The 23,347-nt window shown below is 39.9% G+C and overlaps 1 protein-coding gene across 3 annotated transcripts in view; it reads left to right on the top strand.

The window, feature by feature from the left end:
* Positions 1-23,347, top strand: part of LOC135547547 (cadherin-8-like) — a 114,714-nt gene that overhangs the window by 47,082 nt on the left and 44,285 nt on the right. For 2 of the 3 annotated variants that reach the window (XM_064976656.1, XM_064976647.1), the window contains exons 5-11: positions 1,835-2,002; positions 2,205-2,392; positions 6,782-7,029; positions 17,463-17,599; positions 19,516-19,637; positions 20,258-20,375; positions 22,981-23,232. In XM_064976656.1, the coding sequence (XP_064832728.1) occupies positions 1,835-2,002; positions 2,205-2,392; positions 6,782-7,029; positions 17,463-17,599; positions 19,516-19,637; positions 20,258-20,375; positions 22,981-23,232 (1,233 nt within the window). The remainder of the gene's footprint in view (positions 1-1,834; positions 2,003-2,204; positions 2,393-6,781; positions 7,030-17,462; positions 17,600-19,515; positions 19,638-20,257; positions 20,376-22,980; positions 23,233-23,347) is intronic. The other variant, XM_064976665.1, reaches the window with a different exon arrangement.

Below are 23,347 nucleotides of genomic sequence, written 5' to 3'. Positions count from 1 at the left end.
TATGACAAAACTGGCTGTCATGAGGACCGCCACAGAAAAGGAAGACCCAGAGTTACCTCTGCTGCAGAGGATACGTTCATTAGAATGAACTGCACCTCAGATTGAAAGCCAAAATAAATGGTTCACAGAGTTCAAGTAACAGACACATCTCAACATCAACTGTTCAGAAGAGACTGCGTGAATCAGCCTACATGGTCAAATTGCTGCAAAGAAACCACTTGGGCCAAGAAACATGAGTAATGGACATTAGACCGGCGGAAATCTGTCCTTTGCTCTGTTGAGTCCAAATGTGAGATTTCTGGTTCCAACCGCCGTGTCCTTGTGAAACGCAGAGTTGGTGAAAGGATGATCTACGCATGTGTGTTTCCCACTGTGAAGCACGGAGGAGGAGGTGTGATTGTGTGGGGGTGCTTTGCTGGTAACACTGTCTGTTATTTATTTAGAATTCAAGGCACATTTAACCAGCATGGCTACCACAGCGTTCTGCAGCAATACGCCATCCCATCTGGTTTGAGCTTAGTGGGACTATCATTTGTTTTTCAACAGGACAATGACCCAAAACACACCTCCAGGCTATGTAAGGGCTTTTTGACCAAAGAAGGAGAGTGATGGAGTGCTGCATTAGATGACCTGGCCTCCACAATTACCTGACCTCTACCCAATTGAGATTTGGGATGAGTTGGACCACAGAGTGAAGGAAAAGCAGCCAACAATTGCTCATTACTTGTGGGAACTACTTCAAGACTGTTGGAAAAGCATTCCAGGTGAAGATGGTTGAGCGAATGCCAAGAGTGTGCAAAGCTGTGATCAAAGCAAAGGGTGGCTACTTTGAAGAATCTAAAATCTAAAATAAATGTAGATTTGTTTAACACTTTTTTTGGTTACTAGCTGATTCTATGTGTGTTATTTCATAGTTTTGATGAAGTTTTGATGTCTTCACTATTACAATGTAGAAAATAGTCAAAATAAAGAAAACCCTTGAATGAGTAGGTGTGTCCAAACTTTTGACTGGTACTGTATATTTTCTATTCTCTGTAATACAAATAGCCACTTAACAATTTTATAATATTGGCTTTAGCTATGCCAGATAGGTTCCCGATCTCCCATAACTAGCTACCAAGAAGACATTTCAGGCTATCAATCAAGTTAGAGCAGCTAGCTTGTCTAACTATCTTAACTGGCATACCTGCTGGCAAGGTTGGTAGACTTTAGAAAAGCAAGCAAAATACTAAATGCACTGAATAAGACATTGAATCTTTTACAGAGATGCAGAGAATCATATTTAGCTTTTTTTTTTTAAATTGAACCACCAGTCAGGAGGATACAGACAGCTCAAAAGGTATGCTTAGATGTGCAGAAATAAACGTTTTTTTTACATACAATTAAGTATAAAAATGATGATGATGGTAAAAACTGTTTCAGCTGTTCAAAAAAAAGCAAAATTCTCCACTCCCCAGCCATCCTCACGTACTTGGTGTCCCTTCAGATTTAACAGGGTGCATCACGCACCTGGACAGCGTAATTTCCATTCAATCAGAACACAAATTACTTGCAGACAGCAGTACAACACTTCAGCAATCAAACACATTGATTTGCAATGCTATCCACAGGATCAGAGCTTCTCTCCAGGTGTTCTGTCAGAAATTTCACCACTGTTTAATAAAATAAATGCTTAAAGGTTGTTATGAAGGATACTGCAACACTCTTAAAGGTGCAGTGAAGTGATCATGTCAAGCGTTATGAATGCCTTTGTATACCCCATTCTGTTCATTTATGTGTATGTTGATTTTTTTGCAATAACAATATATTTGATGTTCATTTTTTTTGCTTTCAGCGATCATTAAAATTGCTTTACATGGGATGGATCGAGAGATGCGAGAGGAGTACCTGGTCGTCATTCAAGCAAAAGACATGGGTGGTCATATGGGAGGGTTGTCAGGGACAACAACAGTTACTGTCACACTAACAGATGTCAACGATAACCCGCCAAAGTTCTCAAAAAGTAAACAAAATGTCCAATTCTCTCTCCATACACTATAGTTAGAACCCATTATCGGCAAATCTGAATGTATTTGTTGTTGTTTTGCAGCGTTGTGTTTTTTCATGAATTTCCACAATAATCAGAATTGTACTAGTTTTAACGATGCATAGATAAGGAAACATCTACTGTTAGGGTGAAATAATCATGGTGTCCTATTCTTCAGGTCTGTACGAGTTTGTGATCCCAGAGGAGCTTGGCATTGGTCAACCTGGTGGCAAGGTAAAGGCAAATGATAGGGACATTGGCGAGAACGCCAAATCAACGTACAACATCATAGACGGTGATGAGAAGGACGTCTTCGAGATCACTACAGATGCCCAGACTCAAGAGGGGATCCTTCGTCTGAAGAAGGTAAGGACCTGATGCAAACTGCTTTGCCCTAGGGTTCCACCAACAACCACTTCATATATTTAACAGCTTCAACTTAAACAAGGCCCAAATACTAGATTGCAAGACGGGGTATCAAAGGAGGAAGGTTGTTCACACAGGCTACAGGTCAGAGTGTATATCTAGAATGATTTAATTTAAATTGACCATGGGGAAAAAATGCTATTGTACTACATATATCATGCAAAGCAGTTTCAATTGCGAAGATGCATAAAGATGGCGACCCCCATTAATGCACCATTGAATTGATCTATAAGACTATATCAACAACAGCTACCAAATGTACACTGTTGATTTGGTAGATGATTAAATTTACGAAAGGGAAAACAAATTATATGTCATGTTTGCCTCCAGCAATCTAAATGTTTACTGTTACACAGCAATATACAGTATCACACATTTTCTGTAGAACTGCGATGATAGAAGAAGGAGCTACTTCAGGCCTGAAGTATTCAAGTGTATACATGAGTGATGGATGTGTGCTCACGTCTTGACTCATGGTTAGTTTAATGTCTCGAGTTAGAGCTATAGATCATTCATGCGCGATAGTATGTCATTGCGTTTGGATTCTAAATGACATCACATTAGGATATCCACTGTGTCTTCCTGTAACTATGAACAAGCTATTGGATGAAATGAAATAATATTTTTTTCTGATGATCTGCCTTGAATAGATTATACTCTACTAAACAAAACAGACGGCTTGAGAACAAACTAGACATGATCAATAAGACCTTTGAGATACTTCCCTCTAGTATTTCACAGTGACAGCAGTGCTGTGGCTCTGCCTCGTCACTTTATTCTCGTATACTTGGCCTGGAATCTGTTGCCTGCATTGCTAATAGCATGATGGATGAGATTGCATGTGAAAAACAGGAAGTCAACTGCCTACTCTCTTCTCACCTCTACATCTCCAGATGGTGAAGTTCAGATTACTTTAGTAGAACTGGTATTTCTGCTTCCATTCCGCACTCTGAACAACATATTCTTGGTTTCAGAGCCCTGTTGCACCAGCTTGTAGAGTTTTTCTTAGCCAATGTGGAAGAACAAAGGATGAAATGGAGCAAATAGCACCACCACACCCACAGCAACAAAAATAGCTCAATAAACTGCTGTCAAATACCAAGTGCAAATTATTAAAGATTCTTTGCGGCAAGGTTAAAAAATATTGATCTAAACATGACTGCAGAAACACAAACTACGAAGTGGCTTTGTTGTTTTGGGTCTAAGCTTTTTATCTTCCACCCCCCAGGCCTATCAGGGGATGTTAGTGGGAAGTTCTGCTTCCTCCACCAGCCAGCACTGAACTTTGATGTCTCTAAATGGCCTGTGTGTATACATACAGATCCTATCCTGAGGCTCATGAGAATTTGATGCATGGCACAGGAGGGCTCTGAGGTGGGGACATCAACAAGGGGCAAGCATGGGGAAAATGGAGTGAAAAAGCTGCCCCATCTTCATGTGCACAAACTGTAGCAACACAAGCCGGTCTAACACTTCCACTACCATGTTCCATCAATATGAAAACCAAAGTGCTGCTCTCCGGATTATAGAGAGTCAAGTGCTGCATGAATTGACCTCCCCCAAAACAATGAGTAATGACAGAGTGGCATAGAGGGCCAATTCAAATATGGCTGACTCAGTGGAGAGGTCAGATGTCATTGAGGATCATTTGAGAGGATGAGAATAGGAATACTATCTTCAAAGTTCTATTCTGAGGTAAAACTGTCGAGGTAGAGTTGCTTGTTGAAACGATCATACCAGTGTTAAGAGACAAAAAAATGAACATACTGCTTTGTTATAAGGTATTGGTCAATTATGCATAACATTGTAAAAGTACAAATATAACAGCAATGCAGTATGGAGTCTGACTTGTTAATTGTTGTTGTTAATCGAATACAAAAAAAACAGAATAGTGGTGATCAGGAAATGGTGCTGAATAGTTTAACTATTGTGGTATTCCTTTCTTTAACTGCGGTGTAATCAATCTGACAATTGACCCCTGTACACTTTCAGCCCTGGGCTCCTTTACACTTGGTATTAAGCTGGAATCCTTTGAAACCAATGTTTGCTCTTGGTCCAGCTGTTCACTCCTCTCAACATAGAGGAGGAGGAGAAGAAGGTGGGGAGAGAAGAGAGAGGAAGGGCAGTTAATAATGAAAATGCTCCAAATAGCTTCTCAGACAGTGGAAGACTGGGCTGCAGGGCCCTCTCCATACGGGTGCCCTGACGCCAGACGTGTGGACTTCAAAGCCCCCTGTCAGTCCCCGTCCCCAGCTGCTTTTCTCTCACAGCTGGGCCTGCTGCCGGCACTGCCCCAGTGCTGGCCCGACCCAGCCTAGGGGACCATTGGATTCTTTTTATTTCTTTGTGAAAAGCTGGAATACATTTTTTGATCCCTCTGCTAACCCCTCTCATTCCCAAAGCCAACTCAGATCCCCTCAAGCGGCAAGGCCCAGTTTTGATTTCCCTATAAATCCTGTTTTTTGAGCGTGGAAGTGACTTGATCCCATTATTTGAGTATTATAAGAGTGGCCAGAGGTGATTCAAAATACAATTGTGAGAGTCTGGGATGGTTGCTAAGACACCAGAGAGTTAAATTGTGGTGTTTTTACATGTTGCAAATATTCAATGATGTGTAAAAAAAGTAGTGGACATTGGTTCTCAGTAGCGAGCCGTGGTTCTGGGGCCTGGGCCTTCAGTGAAGTCCTACACAGTCCCACCCAAATTAATCCACCTCTTATTACCATCATTATGATGCCATGGCTCTAGACACTATACATTTAGACAGAAACCAGTATAACCAGGCGTTGCGTCACCTTGAAATTGACATTTTTATTCAGAGAATTGCAGGGGAAGAGTACAATACCTTTTCATTGTGCAGCTTCGTTGCCCTGCGCGCTTGTTCGTTGAGCTGTAGATCCACTCGGGTGTCCCCAAATGTTTTCAAAAGCACCATTGTTTGTAAGTGCCCAGCTGTACTTTGATGTCTCGTTGCTGCCTTGGTTAGAGAACTCAGGTTTGCAAAGCCAGTGTGGCTCCAAACACCAAATCGATCACTTGCAAATAATAGGGATTCCCAGCAGTACAGTTTTCATTGCTTCTCGGAGCCTGTCTTTGTAGCGTCGGCTTTGTAGCGTCGGCGTCTACCTCTCCTGACAATGTCTAACTTTTCTTGAAAAGTTTGTCTTGAGAATGGTGTTATAATTATATCCTCGACCAAATTGATATCTTCTCCTTCCGCCATTGTGGGTTGAAAAAACAGTTTTGTCGTACGCAAATTAATTTGTTGATCAATCGTTGATCAATTTCAGTTTCCTAGTTTCCTAGTTGGTAATCCAATCAAAAGACGTGCAGGCACTACGCCTGCTAGCTGGCTCCTGTGTAACACTGGAGCCAGCCAGCAGGCGTACAATAGCCAACTCTAAAGCTGATTGGTTGACACTAAATTTTAATTTCCATTCACTTTAAGCTACAAGCGCCCGCACTGTTGATTCTGAAGGCCTGAGGGCAGATTTTAGACCCCTGGCAACACATGATTGGATAAAATATCTAACATAACGTCCAGCCCTCCAAATCTCAACCTGGGGCTGGAAGCAGTGCAACCAAGAGGAACGCTATGAAATGAAGAGTGTAACTCTTACTCTGGGGAATAATTTAATACATATTTGTGGGAAAATATATATATTTTTAAATTATATGCTGATGATGTTTAGGTCAGCAGAGAAGGCGTTGCTGGCCCTGACAGCCCATCACTGTTGGTTCTCAATGTCCTTGTGAAATAGGAAAGAGACCATCTGTAATTTCAGGGGTACGTTTCTTGCCACAGAAACACTCATAGGTATGCAATTCCCCCTAGGAAATGTCATTATTATGTTAGAATTCCTGAATACATATCCACTTCTATTCATGTGATGATAATGCCTCAATAATTGCTATCCTTCAAATGATTGCCGGCAATAATTTTGTAACAGTGTTATCGTGCACTACCAACAAAATTATATTTTCAGGTAGCACAAACCTACAAATAACATTATTTTAATGATTTCCTAACACATTTTAAACAGATTGGTGTGATACCAGATTAGATTAATTTTATTTACAGCCTTATTCTATCCTAGAGCAGATGTGGTAACACATGGATTACTTGAGGTGAGATTGTGGTTATTGCTAATAATTACAAATGTTGTTCCACCCTGTGCTTGGATTATTTCCTTAAATGTTTTTGATAGGATCAGAGATCACACTATTAAATTTCAACTCCAAAAGTTCTTCTCCATCCACATCAGGTGCATTTTTTTCTTGCTGCTTTGGACATCAGTGAAAGGTATTTGTTTCTATCATTTTCCACAGCCCCTGAACTTCGAGACTAAAAAGTCATATACACTGAAGGTGGAGGCGGCCAACATTCGATTTGATCCCAACAACGGCGCCCCCTTCAAGGATACAGCCACGGTGAAGATTGCAGTGGAAGATTCAGATGAACCCCCTGTCTTCTCCAAGCCCACATTTGTCCTGCAGGTGGATGAGAATGCCCCCATCAACACGGTTATAGGAACAGTCACAGCCCGCGATCCTGATGTCACTGGCAGTCTAGTCAGGTAAGAAACAAGATGATATTCACAACCTCATTTCACCAAACACTTGTTTACTTTATTGTTTACCCACCCATATAAGGAGTGCAGTGTGCCATGGAATCACATATATATTTTTTTAAATATAGTCTTGCCACTGTGCATGTTCCTTTGGAGGTGAAATGTGAGCCGATAGCTGCCCTTGTTTCCTTAGGACCACAGTGTAGTAAACTTGAAAGAACAGCACAGGTAGACTTCTCTTAGTGGTGACTTTGTCTGCTGCGTTTCAGTTGTGTGACTGATTCTTAGACATTTCACAAGGGCACCTTGTATAGGTTATACGGGCAATTTCTCTCCATCCACTACGTCATTTCATTAATTCTCCAGTGACTTGCCGCTTTCCCCGGACACCACTCAACAGGTTGTGTAATTTCATGGTGAACAGAGTGTGAGCTGGGAATCATTTATTGGCTATTGCCAAAGCAGGGGAATTCAACCTGGTTCCATCTTCATAATTTAAAAAATAAAATAGGCATACCAATATAATGTAACCTGTTCTCATGTTTGGGTGTCTCTTTCCTTTTCCTTCTTTTTTTCTTCTTCTGTGACCCCAATGTTCTTTTATGTTGCCTTTTCACAACGATTTTCATTATCACTGTGCTGCACGTGCGTATTTATTGATGTGTGTAGTGTGTAGATATGTGGTATATTTTATTCTGCTGATCTATGTGTGATAAGCACTGCCCTATTTCATTTGTATGTGAACATGTCTGTCCAAGTGATTGAAATAATTGTCATAAACGTACTATATTGACACCTCAGACTGGCAATTAGGAATCACATTTTTTCTGCGTGATGATGTATTAGGTTGTTTTTTCAATCTGGACTTTCTCATTGAAAATATACTTTTTGATGTTTATTTCTATTTCCTTGTTTTCTGTTTTGAATGAAAGAGCACTTGTACACACATGTATTTACTATTTTGTGGATAAGATTACACATTTCGATAAGTGAATTGAGGCTGTAGGATATTATGCCAGTGTTTGTAAGGCTGTCCGAAAGCTTTCAAGCAATCAGAGTTAGAGGACGCTTTACGGAACCTACTTGGAGGCTGTAAGAGTTTGGAGCCAGAGGAAAGTAGTGATTTTCTGTACGTAAGTGGTTAATGTCACATTGCTTCCCATGTCTGCCAATGTCAATGAAGGCATTCAACAGTAAAGGCATTCTGTTAAGGAGAGGAAGGGAATGGCTCTTACACAGCTTGAGATGTTCCTGCCATCTTGTGTTGTTTCCCAATACTGATAATTTGCTCCACAGCAAGATGGAATGTACCTTTAAAGCCCCATGCAGTATTTTTAAAATTATTATTCACCACTGTATGTCTAATAAATCACTGTGTGTGTTTATTTCATGAAAATAATTTCCAAAATATTTATATTTTTTTCCCTGAGCGGCCATTGAAATGCTCAGTCTGATCATGTCTTCTTAACACAAATGCTAATATATGTACATACACAGCCCTGATTGGCGGATAGGATCGCCTAGACCGGGGGCCTCCGACCTTTTCAAGCATGAGAGCCACTTTTAAATTATGAAACTATGTCGCGAGCTAATCATACATTCTCTCACTTTTAATTTAGCTGGTTTGGGATTTTTTTTCTCCAGTTTTTCTCTCAACATTTTTGAATTACTCATAGAGAAACAATGAAATTGGATGTTGGGAGTCCATGTCAATGCTTAAATCCCATCAGAATATACTTTGTGAGTGTCATACACCTTTAGAAAGAGGAATGTGCTGCTCTAAGCGATGTTTTTGCTGCTGCATTATGTCATGACATGAGATTGATACAAATAATCATGATATAATTCTGCCAGGTAAGCTTACTTTGTAGTCAACATTTTACTGAGAAGGTTTTTGGGAAATTCTTTCTGTCTACCCAGAAGACAGATATCATTATGGATAACAGACTTACAGGGGCAATATGAATGGATATTAATAGGCAGATATTGTGTTACATTTGGCTTTTTAAGCCAATTGTGTCTTTGGCGCCTTTAGAAAGAATTCATACCCCTTGACCTTTTCCACATTTTGTTGTGGTATAGCCCGAATGTAAAATGAATTACATTTAGATTTTGTGTCACTGGCCTACACACACTATTTAATACATACATAATACATAATGTCAAAGTGGAATTATGTTTTCTGAAATGTTAACAAATTAATTAAAAATGAAAAGTTAAAATGTCTTGAGTCAATAAGTATTTAACCCCTTTGTTATGGCAAGCCTAAATAAGGAGTTTCAGGAGTAAAAATGCGAATGACCGCCTCGATTTGGTCTTATGTAGCAACATTTGAAATTGTTTTTTTTTTTTTTTTTTTACATTGGATACAAGTAGTATATCATACACAGCAGTTAATCAACAATGGGAAAGTAATTATGCTTTGAAAGTTGATAAACCCACTTTTGAGAAAATGGCCCTTGAATAGTTTTTGGTTCACCTACTGAAGAGCTCCTCTTTGTTGACACCCATGCAGCATCGTTCACACCCTCTTAAGCATTAGCCCCACCCATATTTTTAAGGATTCACATGTGAGGCCATGTGGTAAACACACCCTATGTCAAATAAAATCTATGCTTATTTGTCACATGCACAGGATAAAGAAGGTGTAAACGGTATAGTGAAGTGGTTACTTGCATAGTAGCAATATCAAAAACAGAATGTGTCCAGAAAATTATTTTTTTATAAATATTTTAGAATTGTTAGATGACACTTTCCTGACAAAATTGTCTACATTGATGGGTCATGGGTTGGAAATGCTATAAACACCCCGATGCCACATCTAGCTAAGTGGATGGGTCACTGTTGTCTAAACATGTACACATGTACATGAAATATAATAGATGGCTGTAATCACCCCCAGACACACCTGGCTAATTTGATAGGTCATGTAATAATCTTTCGTTTAGACATGTAGCTAGCTACCTAGCTAGTGAGCTAAACAATGAACTGAAATAATCCCAATTTATACAATACATATATTGTAATAGCTGTAGTATGAATCTGCAGGTAGCTAAAGCTAACAAACTAGGTTCAATATTAGCTAGCAAACATTAGGCTATAACTAGCAATGCACATTGATTTCTGATTCAAATAATGTTACTACACAGATCATACACGTAATGTCAGCTTGCAAGCCAGCAACATTACTTTTGCTAGCTAACTAACAGTACGCTTTAACTTGCAATAAAAAACGACTTTCTGAACCTTATATCTGAAAATGTAGCTAGACCCTTACCCGTATACATGGATGAATGGTTCACGGCAGACTGGAACCATTTAACTCAGTTTTGTTTGTAGCTACATCTTGTTTGGCCAGCGTTGTATCAAGTCACTCTGGGTCACACTCACCGTGGCGTGTGCATAAAGTTGCCCATAACTTTTTCCAACTGATCTGTCGATTGCGCCTGCTAAATTCAGGGCGTCAATGTTGTTGAGAAAAGTAGCAACATTTTTGTAGTTCTTGATGGCTAACATTTTATCTTTCAAAAACGGCGTGGTTGAAAAGACTGTTAACACATACTGAACAGCTCACGTTATAGACAGAAGCATGCTACATGGCAGACCTATCCAAACTCATCTCTCGGCATGTCCAGCCCATCCATTATCTCAGCCAATCATGGCTAGCCGGAAGGTCCCCGACTTTTTCCATGGCTAAACCAACTTGGCTCGTAATTTAACTATTTTATTCCAATTTATGGATGGAATCCAAGTTAGTTATTAAGGCACATCAAAGTTCACATGTTCCAGAAGACATTTCTGCCAAAAATGCATTTTGATAAAAAATGTATGCTTACATTAAAATGCCGCTCCTGTGAAGTAGTGATGTGCAACATACGCCTTGTTTCCTGAAATGAGTCACAAATCGGCTTAATAACAAGTCACATAATATGTTGCATGGACTCACTCTATGTGCAGTAGTCATTTTTGAATGAGTTCTGTATTTCATTTTTGAATTACTACCTCATCTCTGTACCCCACACATGCAATTACCTGTAAGGTCCCTCAGTTGAGCAATGAATTGCGATCTACTCATGGGTGGGCTGAGAGATACTGGTAGCTCGTCATCAACCTGTTGGAGACCCATGATCTAGAGTCTAGACTCTAGAGCAGGGATGGGGAACTTGCCTTCCATTTGTAGGAATTCAGTTAAAGTCCAATGCAGCAGTTTTCATCTCAATATCAAAGTGTTTATTGGTAACAATTAAGCACCTTACTGTGATTGTTTTAAATTAAATTGGTCAGATATAGCAGTTTCTCAAAAAATAATTTTGCAAGGACTGTCTGGGAGTGGTCTGAGTAGGGAGGGGGACTGAAAACTATATTTTATTGGCAGAGGGGTTTGGAATTCTCTTTGTTATTGGTCTATTATCTGATTTATGTCACCAGGCATAACTGGTGATGTCACCAGGCAGGCCAAAACTTAATCCGACCAAAATAGATTGAAATTTCAGGTGGTCTTTTCAAACAGCTCTTACACTAGTGCCCCAACCCCCATCAACATTGCCCATCCCTGCTCGAGAACCTACCCTACATACAAAGTACGAGGATACATATGCAAATACAATTGTAGGCAGGTTTTTGTTGTTGTTCAAGAGCACTAAAAGGGCATTAATCATCATTTTCACAATTTCAGTTTTATTTCGACCAAAAGTCAATACATTTTCCCTGTAGGTTTTCATGATGTGTCAGATCTATAAATTGTCATTTGGATTCTATAACACGAAATAGATGATGGACATCCACAAATTTACACCATATGAAATGTAACATATCATACCGAATGGAGGGAGACAGATTTACATTTACTATGTTACGTCTACCCCTGAATCCAGGTTGTGAGTAAAACACTCTCACACCGAAATGACTCACAGTCTCTCAGTCTGACCAGGATGACTCAAGGCCTGGTTCCTCACTTAGACCTCAACCCTCAAGCTATACTTTATGCATTCAACCAAGGTTTCAGGTGGACTTCATAAAATGCAACACAATTCCTTCAGCGTCCTCCCATACTCTGTGAATATGATTTTATTCTTGAATGATCATTATGCTCCAGACCTTGGGCGTTACATGGACACTATTGCTTTGAAGGCTAAAGTAAGAGCCAATCAAGGGCCTCATTACAGTACCTGGTATTGATGATGCCTTTTAATAATACAATATGGCTAACCTAGGTAGTTGCTCAAAACACCAGGTAGAGAAACATTTGTACATTGGTGGAGTTGAGTGGGACATGCACACAGCACTGAAGGTTTAGAAGAGGATCATAGGACTACAAAAGTTTATGGGTAATGAGAGCCAGGTCTGTCAGGTGACTGTGTAAGCTTGTCTGCCTTTCTTCAGGCTCTGCTACATCATTTACTTACCTTGACAGGTGACATGTTGCAAATGTTAATACAAGGAGTCATGTAAAAGAGATTATGTAAAATGAATGTAAATTTAATGTCAAGTAGACTTTCTTGCCGAGAAACAAGTTCAGGACATGTTCAGGGAAAACAGGAATACATGTGTCCTTACAAAGAGCTGGTTAGCATGCGGAGGCCAGCGAAATTAGTTCTACATCTGTGATCCTCCCAATAGAATTACTGACCTTATATAAGACAGAAATGTCATACATTTGTTCTCTGTCTCACACTCACACATATTACTGGCTTTATGGCTTATAACCAGCACATTTTAACTTATAACATTCCTGTTTGTGACCCGGAGAACAGCTTAGTAAATGTAGCTTACACATGTTCAAACCTAAAATAATATTAAGACAGTATGTAAAAGTTATAAATGTCATGTGATTGAATGAGAAAGATGTGTTTAGGGGAGTGCTGCCCAATGTAATTTGAGTCAGGTATTGAAGGAGTGAAAAGTATCAGGTGCTAATTTGCATCGTCCTTTCCCGGCATTGTATTATTCACATCCAGTGGTCCGCTCCCAAACACATCCTCACACCTTTGATAGTCAGTACCCATCTCTTGCAAGGAACATCTGATAATTGTATTTGCTTTAATTCTTTTCACATCACATTGTCAGTTTGATTGATACGTGGCAGAACATTTCAGGGTCGGTCTCCCTCCACGTGAAGCTGTCAAAGCCTGCCTGGAATCCACTCCTTCTCCTGGAGACTTCTCCCAGGTGGTTTGGGCTGTCTGCCTGTCTTGAAAGTGCTCTGCGTCTGTAGAGGAGTCCTCCTGGACCTCCCGCCTGTCGTCTGAGGATTTACACCATTTCATCAACAACAAAAAAAAAGAAATGTCATGGCTCAATACGTCTCCCACAGTTGGAATCTAGGGCAATGGCTTATTTATTTCATTTTGTGTTAGCTCGTTGTTTTCATTATTATTATTATTATTTGGTCATTGTTGTTTTTTTTCTCCCCTATTTCTCATGCAGAAAATACATGGGTCTGTCAACAGGTCTGTGCTGATAGGGATGAGCAGTTCCACAGTGAAGTAGGATGAGACCCAAGGTCGTGTGTAAAGGGAGATGGGGTTGGGAGGGTGGTTGGAGGAGGTTTGCAAAGCACATTGGAGAATTAGATTACTGAAAAAGCAAGGCATTGGCCAAACTTTTGACTTGCTTTGAGAGAGGCTATATTTACAGGGAGGGGCATTTAGTTTAAAGGAATATACATGTATGTTCCGTGTGTCATTGAGTGCATTCAAATAATGAATGCATTCATTCACATGCATATGTGACTCACCACCTGGATTCTGTCTTATATAGCAACTTTTCAAATTGTGTTTTTATTTTATTTTTACATTCGATAAAGGTAGAGACTCTACAAAATGGTATATCATACTGCATTTTTGAGGAACGATGGCACAGTAATTCTGCTTTGATAGTTGATAAACTTGTTAACTCACTTTTCAGAAAATGACCTTTGAATGTTTTGGTATCTGGTGAAGAGCTATTTGTCTACACCCATTCAGCATCGTTCACATCCTCTTAAGCTTGAGCCCCACCCATCTTTTTTTCACCCTCAGAGTGTGCAGAGCACACACTTGAAGCTCTGGCCGGTGATTTGTTCACCTATGGATAACATGAAAACAGCCTAACCAGCTATGCTGGCAACAATTGCATTTCACTTCTTTGTGAAGTTTACCGGCTCCGGCCGTATTCAATGAGTGATGTACACTTTAGCTTAAGACATATACAGTTGAAGTTGGAAGTTCATATTAACCTTAGCCAAATACATTCAAACTCAGTTTTTCACAATTACTGACATTTAATGCTAGTACAAATGATCTGCATTAGGTCAGTTAGGATCACCACTTTATTTTAAGAATGTGAAATGTCAGAATAATAGTGGAGAGAATAATTTATTTCAGCTTTTATTTATTTTATTACACTCAATTAGTATTTTGAAGCATTGCCTTTAAATTGTTTAACTTGCGTCAAATATTTTGGGAAGCACTCCACAAGCTTGCCACAATAAATTGGGTGAAGTTTGGCATAGTGCTCATGATGCCATTTATTTTGTGAAAAGCCCCAGTCCCTCCTGCAGCAAAGCACCCCCACAACATGATGCTGCCACCCCCGTGCTTCACGGTTGGGATGGTTTTCTTTGGCTTGCAAGCCTCCCCCTTTTCCTCCTCATTATGGCCAAACAGTTCTATTTTTGTTTCATCAGACCAGAGGACATTTTTCTAAAAGTATGATCTTTGTCCCCATGTGCAGTTGCAAACCATAGTCTAGCTTTTTTATGGCGGTTTTGGAGCAGTGGCTTCTTCCTTGCTGAGCGGCCTTTCAGGTTATGGCAATATAGGACTCATTTTACTGTGGATATAGATACTTTTGTACCTATTTCCTCCAGCATCTTTACAAGGTCCTTTGCTGTTGTTCTGGGATAGATTTGCACTTTTCGCACCAACGTACTTTAATCTCTAGGACACAGGATGCATCTTCTTCCTGAGCGGTATGACGGCTGCGTGGTCCCATGTTGTTTATACTTGCGTACAATTGTTTGTACAGATGAACGTGGTACCTTCAGGCATTTGGAAATTGCTCCCAAGGATGAACCAGACTTTTTTCTGAGGTCTTGGTTGATATCATTTGATTTTCCCATGATGTCAAGCAAAGAGGCACTGAGTTTGAAGTTAGGCCTTGAAATACATCCACAGGTACACCTTCAGTTGACACAGCCATGACATCATTTTCTGGAATTTTCCAAGCTGTTGAAAGGCACAGTCAACTTAGTGTATATAAATTTCTGACCCACTGGAGTTGTGATACAGTGAATTATAAGTGAAGTAATCTGTCTTTAAACAATTGTTGGAAAAATTACTTGTGTCATGCACAAAGTAGATGTCCTAACCGACTTGCTAAAACTATGGTTTGATAGCAAGAAATTTGTGGAGTGGTTGAAAATGACTCCAACCTAAGTGTATGTAAACTTCCGACTTCAGCTGTAGCTAGGTAGGTAAACAATGAACCTAGCTAGGTAAACAACATGTAAGATCTCACATGTCACGTAGCGTTAGCTAACGAGTCAGCCAGCTAACATTAGCTAGTTAAACAACAATGAACATCGTGCCAAATCATGTCGTTACTACCATTCATGAATATGCTGGGAGCTAACCATTCAGGTTCACTGTTAGCTAGCTACCATTAGGCTCTAACTTGCGAAGCAAACAGCTGTGGGATTCAAATAATAATGTCAGCTAAGGAGCCAGCCAGCTAACATTAGCTAGATAGCTAACAGTGCACTTTGGCTTGATATGAAACCACTTTCGGTCAAAATTAGAAACGTTTAATATCTGAAAATATAGCAAGCTAACGCTACAATATCTTACCTGAACACATCATCATGCATGATGGTCTATCATGCATGATAGTCTCCCTGTCATGGATGCCCTGCCACAGTTGCCCTTAGTTTGAAGATGTATTCCGGAGACGGTGTTTTCTCCATCTCTTCAGCTATCGTAGTCTAATTCCACTGATTTCAAAACTTGAACCTCCAGAGAGTGGCGAGCAACACTTAGCTATTCAGATCCACTACACGAAAAAGCTGCGTTCGACAGGATTACCAACACGGACTGACCAGCTCAAATAGACAGAAGCCTTCTATATGGCAGACCAATCCAAAATCCTTGCACGGTATATCCAGTCTACTCATTATCTCAGCCAATCATGGCTAGCAGGAAGGTTGCTGATTTTTTCTGTGGCTTAACCAACAAGGCATGTAATTTAACAATGTTATTTATATTTACAGATGGCATACAAGTTCGTTATTAAAGCACATGAAAGTTCACATATTCGAGAAGGCATTTCTGCCAAAAAACGCATTTTGATTAAAAAATTGTTTAATGTTCAATGGGCTCTCCTGTGAAGTCGTGACTTGTGACATATGCCCAGTTTCCTGAATCGGATCACATATCAAATACATTTTAATGGCCTTGTTGCTCTTCGTGACTTAGAATGTACACATTCAAATAAACATAAATGAAACAACACTTTTCACATCAATAATATGTTTTTCACATGCCAAGTGTGCACGTGTGTCCTTTCTGAAAGCGTTTGAGGAATTGGCACCACACAATGCATTGTGACAAATCCAGGTCTAAAGTTACAATGATTTTAGAAATCCATATAAATATTAACTTGAGGCTTTTTTAATGGTCAATGTTTCATCATGTTGTTGCTATTGGTGAGGTTGTTGAATTATATATAAGGTTGTTGCCCTTGAACTGCTCCTTCCGTCTTGCTTCAATCCACAGTACAGGGACATCAGAGTAAACGGTCGAGGATGGTCGATTTGGATTTGAATTTAAATGCAACTTTACATTGTATCCCTTCTACCTTGTGACTTTCACACCCCTCCTTAGATTGAACCCTGTGAAGTTTTCAAACGAGGTCAAGGTAAAGTCAAAAGGAAAGGAGAGAATGTAAAGAAGGATGATGGTGCTGATCCTGCTGGGCCCTGCAGACTTCACTAATCCAAAAAAATAAAATACAAGTTTATTTGTCACGTGCGCCGAATACAACAGGTGTAGACATTACAGTGAAATGCTTACTTACAGGCTCTAACCAATAGTGCGGAGAGAAAAAAAAGTATGTGTGTGTGTGTGTGAGTAAGTAAAGAAATAAAACAACAGTAAGGGACCTATTTGTATGGAGGGGAACATTAAGGAGCCACTGTTTGGAGACCAAACTAGACTCACGTCCACTTTAGTTTTTGTTGAGCCTCTTAAACCGTATTGTGCTTTAATGTCCTCTCTTGCTAATCTGAGGCTTGTAATTAATCCTTCGTTGATAATTGACTTCCTACTGTTTTTCCCATACATTAATCCACAGGAACCTCTTGATGGATACGTCTCCATTAGTCAGTGCACCCAAAGGATTATCAAGAACGGTTAGTTGTGTGCTGCATGTAAAACTTCTCATGATTTACTCTTTTTTTGTAGGTACTTCATTGATCGCCACACCGATCTGGAGAGGCAGTTCAATATTAACGTAGACGATGGGAAAATAACGTTGGCCAAACCTCTGGATCGAGAGACAGATATGTGGCACAACATCACAGTAACAGCCACTGAAATCAGTAAGTAACATTTCCAATATATATTTCTAAACGCTGTTTGTGGTCTACTACATAATTAACTCAATTCAATTTCCTTTTCAAATCAGTGCAATGATGAAGGACAAGTGTAAACTCAGGGGGAAGACAGCTGCTTGTGAACATTCAGATCTGTTTACTAACAGAGTTTGAACAACTCCATTGCTGCCTCCAACAAAGGATTGACTGGCTTTCATAATCCTTGATAAAATAGTCTCGCACTTGTAACCTATCTGATGTTAATGGCCGTAGTGTGGTACAAATAATTAGAGTTTGATTTCACAGGGGTGGAAAATATGTTAATCTGCAGAATTTTGATTGAATTAAACAGCTTAGTAGTCAATTTGTGGAAGTGCGAGTACATTTTAAGAAGTATCAAATAAACAGTTGTAAACACAAATACCAACGTTGTATGCACCAATGCCAGCTTCCATTACAGATACAGCAACATCTGTGATCCAGGAAACTGACTGACTATACAACATATTTGAGGTAGTACTACAAACAACTCAAACCGTGTGTAAAACTATATTTGCATACAGATTGTTTCAGGGGGACTGTATGTTGCGATAAAATGTCATGTACACCTTGAAGCTATTGAATGAGAAATGTACAATACTTGTAACTTGCTCTCCCTCACCTTTCATAATCAAAGTGAAACACACTAATTGCCACAACCATTAAAAAAATGCTGTAGAGCATACATTCGTGGCATGTTATTGTAAATGTAATGTGTCTCTGTTGATATTTATGCTAGCTTTGTCAAGCCTGGTCTTATACATCTCCCTATGCTTTTCATGACTTTTGCTAAACTGACTGTGACTCAAGACAGCAGCATCACTGAACACACTTACTAGAAATTTACCAACATAAATATGTCTGTTTACTATTCTTTGTGGATTGGAGGCAAACAGGAATCCTCTCTGGCGTGAAGAGGAAGAATTGCATTCCCAGTCCAATTCCGTTGTCATTTGCCACCCAAACGGTGTGGCGTTCTGCTGCTTGCACCAGTTGACATCTGACTAATCAGATGGCAATGCTTGCTGTGGTGGAGTGAAAGTCACATTAACAGAGCACAAGGAAAACGTGGACACTTCTTTTTTTCCCCCACTCTGTCCATCTATCACCTTCTAGCAAACTGTCTATTTTAGTTTCTCTCTGTTTCCCACTCTTCTCCTCTCTTATGCTCACCTCTGGGCATTTTGTCCTGAAGCATTCTTAAAATTAAGTGTAGAATCCTCCACTTACTGCAGTATTATGTGAGTGAGCTAAAGGGGTGCTTATATCACAACCATGTATCTCGCAACCATATATCAAAAACATTTTCTGTTTTTTCTGTGACAATATGCATCATGTACATCATTGTTTTAAATGTTAGCTATCAGTATGGTCTCACAAACATACAAAGAAAGGAAAGGTGTCAACAGCCAGAGCGACATCTATTGCTCTATGGACCAAATTAATAGCTCCAAGTTAGTGGTTGCAACACTTAAATACAATAATTTATCTCAAAAGGGACTGTCAATTACAGGCGATGAATAATCCCAATAAAAATCAAATCTAATTAAATGGCCCTTTATTATCTTTTTAGACTTCTGCTGCCGTTGATTCATTAATATGCATTTTTTAACCCTCATGCATAAAACATGAGCGTGTTCAGGGGATTTCAAAAGCACTTTGAATGTGATTTTTTTTTCTCACCACTCCTGTTTTGCATTCTTGATATCAGCTAAAACTCAGATTGATGTGGCTTCTCATCTGTCTTTATCAGCCTAGGGAATTAAATAAAATAACAGAAAAAAATGTATCTGGGTCATGAAATTTACCTGGGATTTAATTTCCCGCTGTACAGTATCCAATGTTATTGTATTCATTGTCTGATGTTGGGTTTTGTTTATCAGGAAACCACAGCCAGATATCACGGGCTATCGTGGCCATCCGAGTGCTGGACATAAATGACAACGCCCCAGAGTTTGCGACGGAATACGAGGCTTTCCTCTGTGAAAATGGCAAACCTGGCCAGGTACGGGACATTCATCAAGGCTGTCATTGTTGTCTCCCCCTGCATCTCCTCAGTAATGATCACCCATGGTGAATTATAGCCTATTTATTTCAATGGGAAAGTACAGAGGCAGGAGTGTGGCCTTTCTCTGAGACTCCTCCCCTGACACAACACACAGAGACTGAGGGAAAATGAGAGCAGTCAGCATTGATCAGAGTGAATCATAATTCAGAGTTGTCTTTCATGTCCTCCTCCAGATGGCACAATGGATCTCTTGCCAAAATTCTGCACAAGTGCTTTGCATTCTCCTTCACATCAATCCTATTCATTCAGACAACTACAATAAAATAAAAAAACACCAATGACCAAGATAGCTGAATTCTCGTTTCTAATCAATCACAGACATACAGCTTGATAAGAACTATGATGGCAGATAAATAGATGAACCCAGGAACCAAAAGTGTGCCAGATGAGACAGCACCACATATAACAATTTCAAATTCCTGGAATGAATGGAGGATATTTTTCATTTTCTCTGAGCCAATGTCACGGTCAGGCTTTTTGTAATGGCAAAAATAAAGTAATGGATGACCCCTCTCTCTAATGGCATTGGGCTCCTCTCTTTCTGTCTGTTTCCACAGGTGATACAGACGGTCAGTGCTGTCGACAAGGATGACCCAATACAGGGACACTACTTTGAATACCGCCTCATCCCAGAGATGCTCAACAATCCTAATTTCACGATAAAAAACAATGGAGGTAAGGACAGAACGTGAGAGAGAATGACAAAAAAATGTCTTCCATCCTGCAGCATATTAGCACAATCGAAGATTAAATCTGGTTGGATTACCGTACCCAGTAGTTAGCAGATGCGCAATAGCCTGGTCATCAGCTACTTTTACTCCCCAGTGGATTTTGAAAGAAAGTCAATTAGTTGAATCCAAATAGTCTGCCGGTAGTCTTGCAGCTCAATGTAGGGTGACTTCCTGAGAGCTGTTGCCGCATGGCAGATGGCACGACATTTGTTTGCTAAATACGGTGATTGGTTTAGCAGGCTTTCTGGTCTACTTTCTCTTCCCTCCCCTGCTCTTTTCCATTACTCTCACTGAAGAGCCCACGCTCATCCTGATGTTGTTGCGTAATGTTTTCAAAGAGCTTGGGGCGAAGAATCTTCATCTGGTTCTGTCCGTCTGTTTTGATGCGAAGGCTGCAGGCAAGAGGAACTGCTGTGTCTAGTTGTTAGTAAAAGGAAAATATAGAATCAGGACATTAAATGCACCAGCCTCTTTATCTAAATGGAAACCTGCCACCATGGAAACAGGTGTATTAGGAGACAAATAGGATACGATCCTGAATCTAGAGGAATTTGTAATGTAAAAACCATAGGCAACATCAAAGCAATATTTTCACATCTAGATATCATTAAGATATGAATTAAACTGCTACAAACTAATACAAATATATACTTATCGCTAACAGTAGAGACAGGTTTTTACAAATTTGACGTTCACATTTTCTCAGCAAAAATGGGATAGTTGTAGAAATCACTGGTCTTGTTAAAGTCTACACCTAGCTGTTATGAACTGTCAGTATTCGACATGAGAAATATAAGCACAGCACGTGTATGACTATTTCCATCTGCATACTGCAGGCAGAGCCACTCCAGCGAAGAGTAGTAGACCATCTGAACCTAGGTGTGTGCTGGTTTGTTTGTGATGATGACTCTAATTGCAGTGAATGTGCTGTGGAGAGGATAGGGTTAGCCAGGGCTAGGGAACAGGGTCAGCCAGCTAGGATATGCTACTGCACACAAGCTGTTTAGGCTTTAACCTCATAGTCTTAAGTTAAAATACCTCTGAGAAACTTTCAGGTATATATTGTGATCAATGTAATACTGCACTAAAGATTGACACGATATGAACCAGCATTTTACCAGATGCTCTTATATAAAGCAACTTACAATAGTGAGTGCAAACATAATTATATTTTTTGTACTGGTCTCCTGTGGGAATTGAACCCAAAACCATGGCGTTGTAAGTGAAATGCTCTACCAACAGACATACGCTGAGTCTACAAAACAAGACAGATTGACCAGGTGAAAACTATGATCCCTTATTGATGTCACCTGTTAAATCCACTTCAATCAGTGTCAATGAAGGGGAAGAGATAGTTTAAATAAGGATTTTTAAGCCTTGAGACAATTGAGACGTGGACTGTGTGTGTGTCCCATTCAGAAGGTGAATAGGGAAGACAAAAGATTGAAGTGCCTTTGAATGGGGTATGGTAGTAGATACCAGGTGCACCGGTTTGAGTGTGTAAAGAACTGCCGCGCTGCTGGGTTTTTTCATGCTCAATAGTTTCCTGTGTGTATCAAGAATGGTCCACCACCCAAAGGACATCCAGCCAACTTGACACGACTGTGGGATGCATTGGAGTCAACATGGACCAGCATCCCCGTGGAATGCTTTTGACATCTTGTAGTCCATACCCCGACACATTGAGGATGTTTTGAGGTCAAAGGGTGTGCAACTCAATATTAGGAAGGTGTTCTTAGTGTTTTCTACACTCTCTGTATACTGACTTACTGTATACTGGACTACTGTTGACCAGAGCCACATAGGGTTCAGCACATGTTGAATCAATATTATAATTTTTTTCACACTTTTGGTATGAAGATGCTACAATGTGATGGACAACATGTTTCCTTTCGGCTTTATTGCTAATGTTTCATGTTTCTCTGCCATGCATGCTCAGACAGAGGGTAGACAATTGAACTTACCTTATTCATTTCCCTGTGAAGTGTTCTAAAAACACGTGTTCATGTGATCACGTGATCTCATGTGAAGTTAATGTGATAACATGTGACAAGAAACATATTTTCTGCTACACCGGCTTGAGTAGACTCTAACAGGAATAAAAGTGTTTGACAGTATGTGTGTGAGTGGATATGATTAGCTAGATAATGAACACAGAGCTCACAGAAGTGTCATCAAAGAGCTCCTGGCACCGCTCAGCGTTGCCTTGTACCATCTTCTAAGTGAGTGTCGCACTCACGTCGCTTCATTTCCACATCTTAGTAAGGGTATGACAAAATAGGGTTCAATCTCTTACAGAGTTCTGCTATTGGAATATGTTGAGGAGGAAGGTGACTGAAAGCCATCAACAGAATATAAATCTGAGACCACAAACCACTTGGCAGCCAGTGCAACTGCTGTTTTTCTAGTGTCATCACCTCAACCTCATTTCAATTTTTATTTTTTTACTGGATTGCAAAACATTTTGGTTTGTCACTCTACGAAAAAACATGGTCTTACACAGCAGAAGCTAGTTTTTTTTTTTTTACAACTACTTTCTCTCCCCACAGACAACTCCATCAGTGTTTTAGCCAAGCATGACACCTTCCGGCGCCAGAAACAGGAGATGTATTTCCTGCCCATAATTGTGACTGACAATGGAAATCCTCCAATGAGCAGCACTAACACGTTGACCATCCGGGTGTGTGGATGCAGCAGGGAGGGAATAGTCCAGTCATGCAACGTGGAGGCCTATGTCCTACCCATTGGCCTTAGCATGGGAGCTTTGATTGCCATTCTGGCCTGCATAATACTACTTTTAGGTAAGATAATACTGATACTTAATACAATTTAATTACATCTAGAAAATAGACATGTAACAAAAATCTACAAACATTGTCTCTGTGAGAGCACATGACTTTGACATGTCCTCTTTTT

The sequence above is a fragment of the Oncorhynchus masou genome, chromosome 1 (genome assembly GCF_036934945.1).
Source record: "Oncorhynchus masou masou isolate Uvic2021 chromosome 1, UVic_Omas_1.1, whole genome shotgun sequence".
Lineage (NCBI taxonomy): Eukaryota > Metazoa > Chordata > Actinopteri > Salmoniformes > Salmonidae > Oncorhynchus > Oncorhynchus masou.
This window is presented reverse-complemented; position numbering and strand designations above follow the sequence as displayed.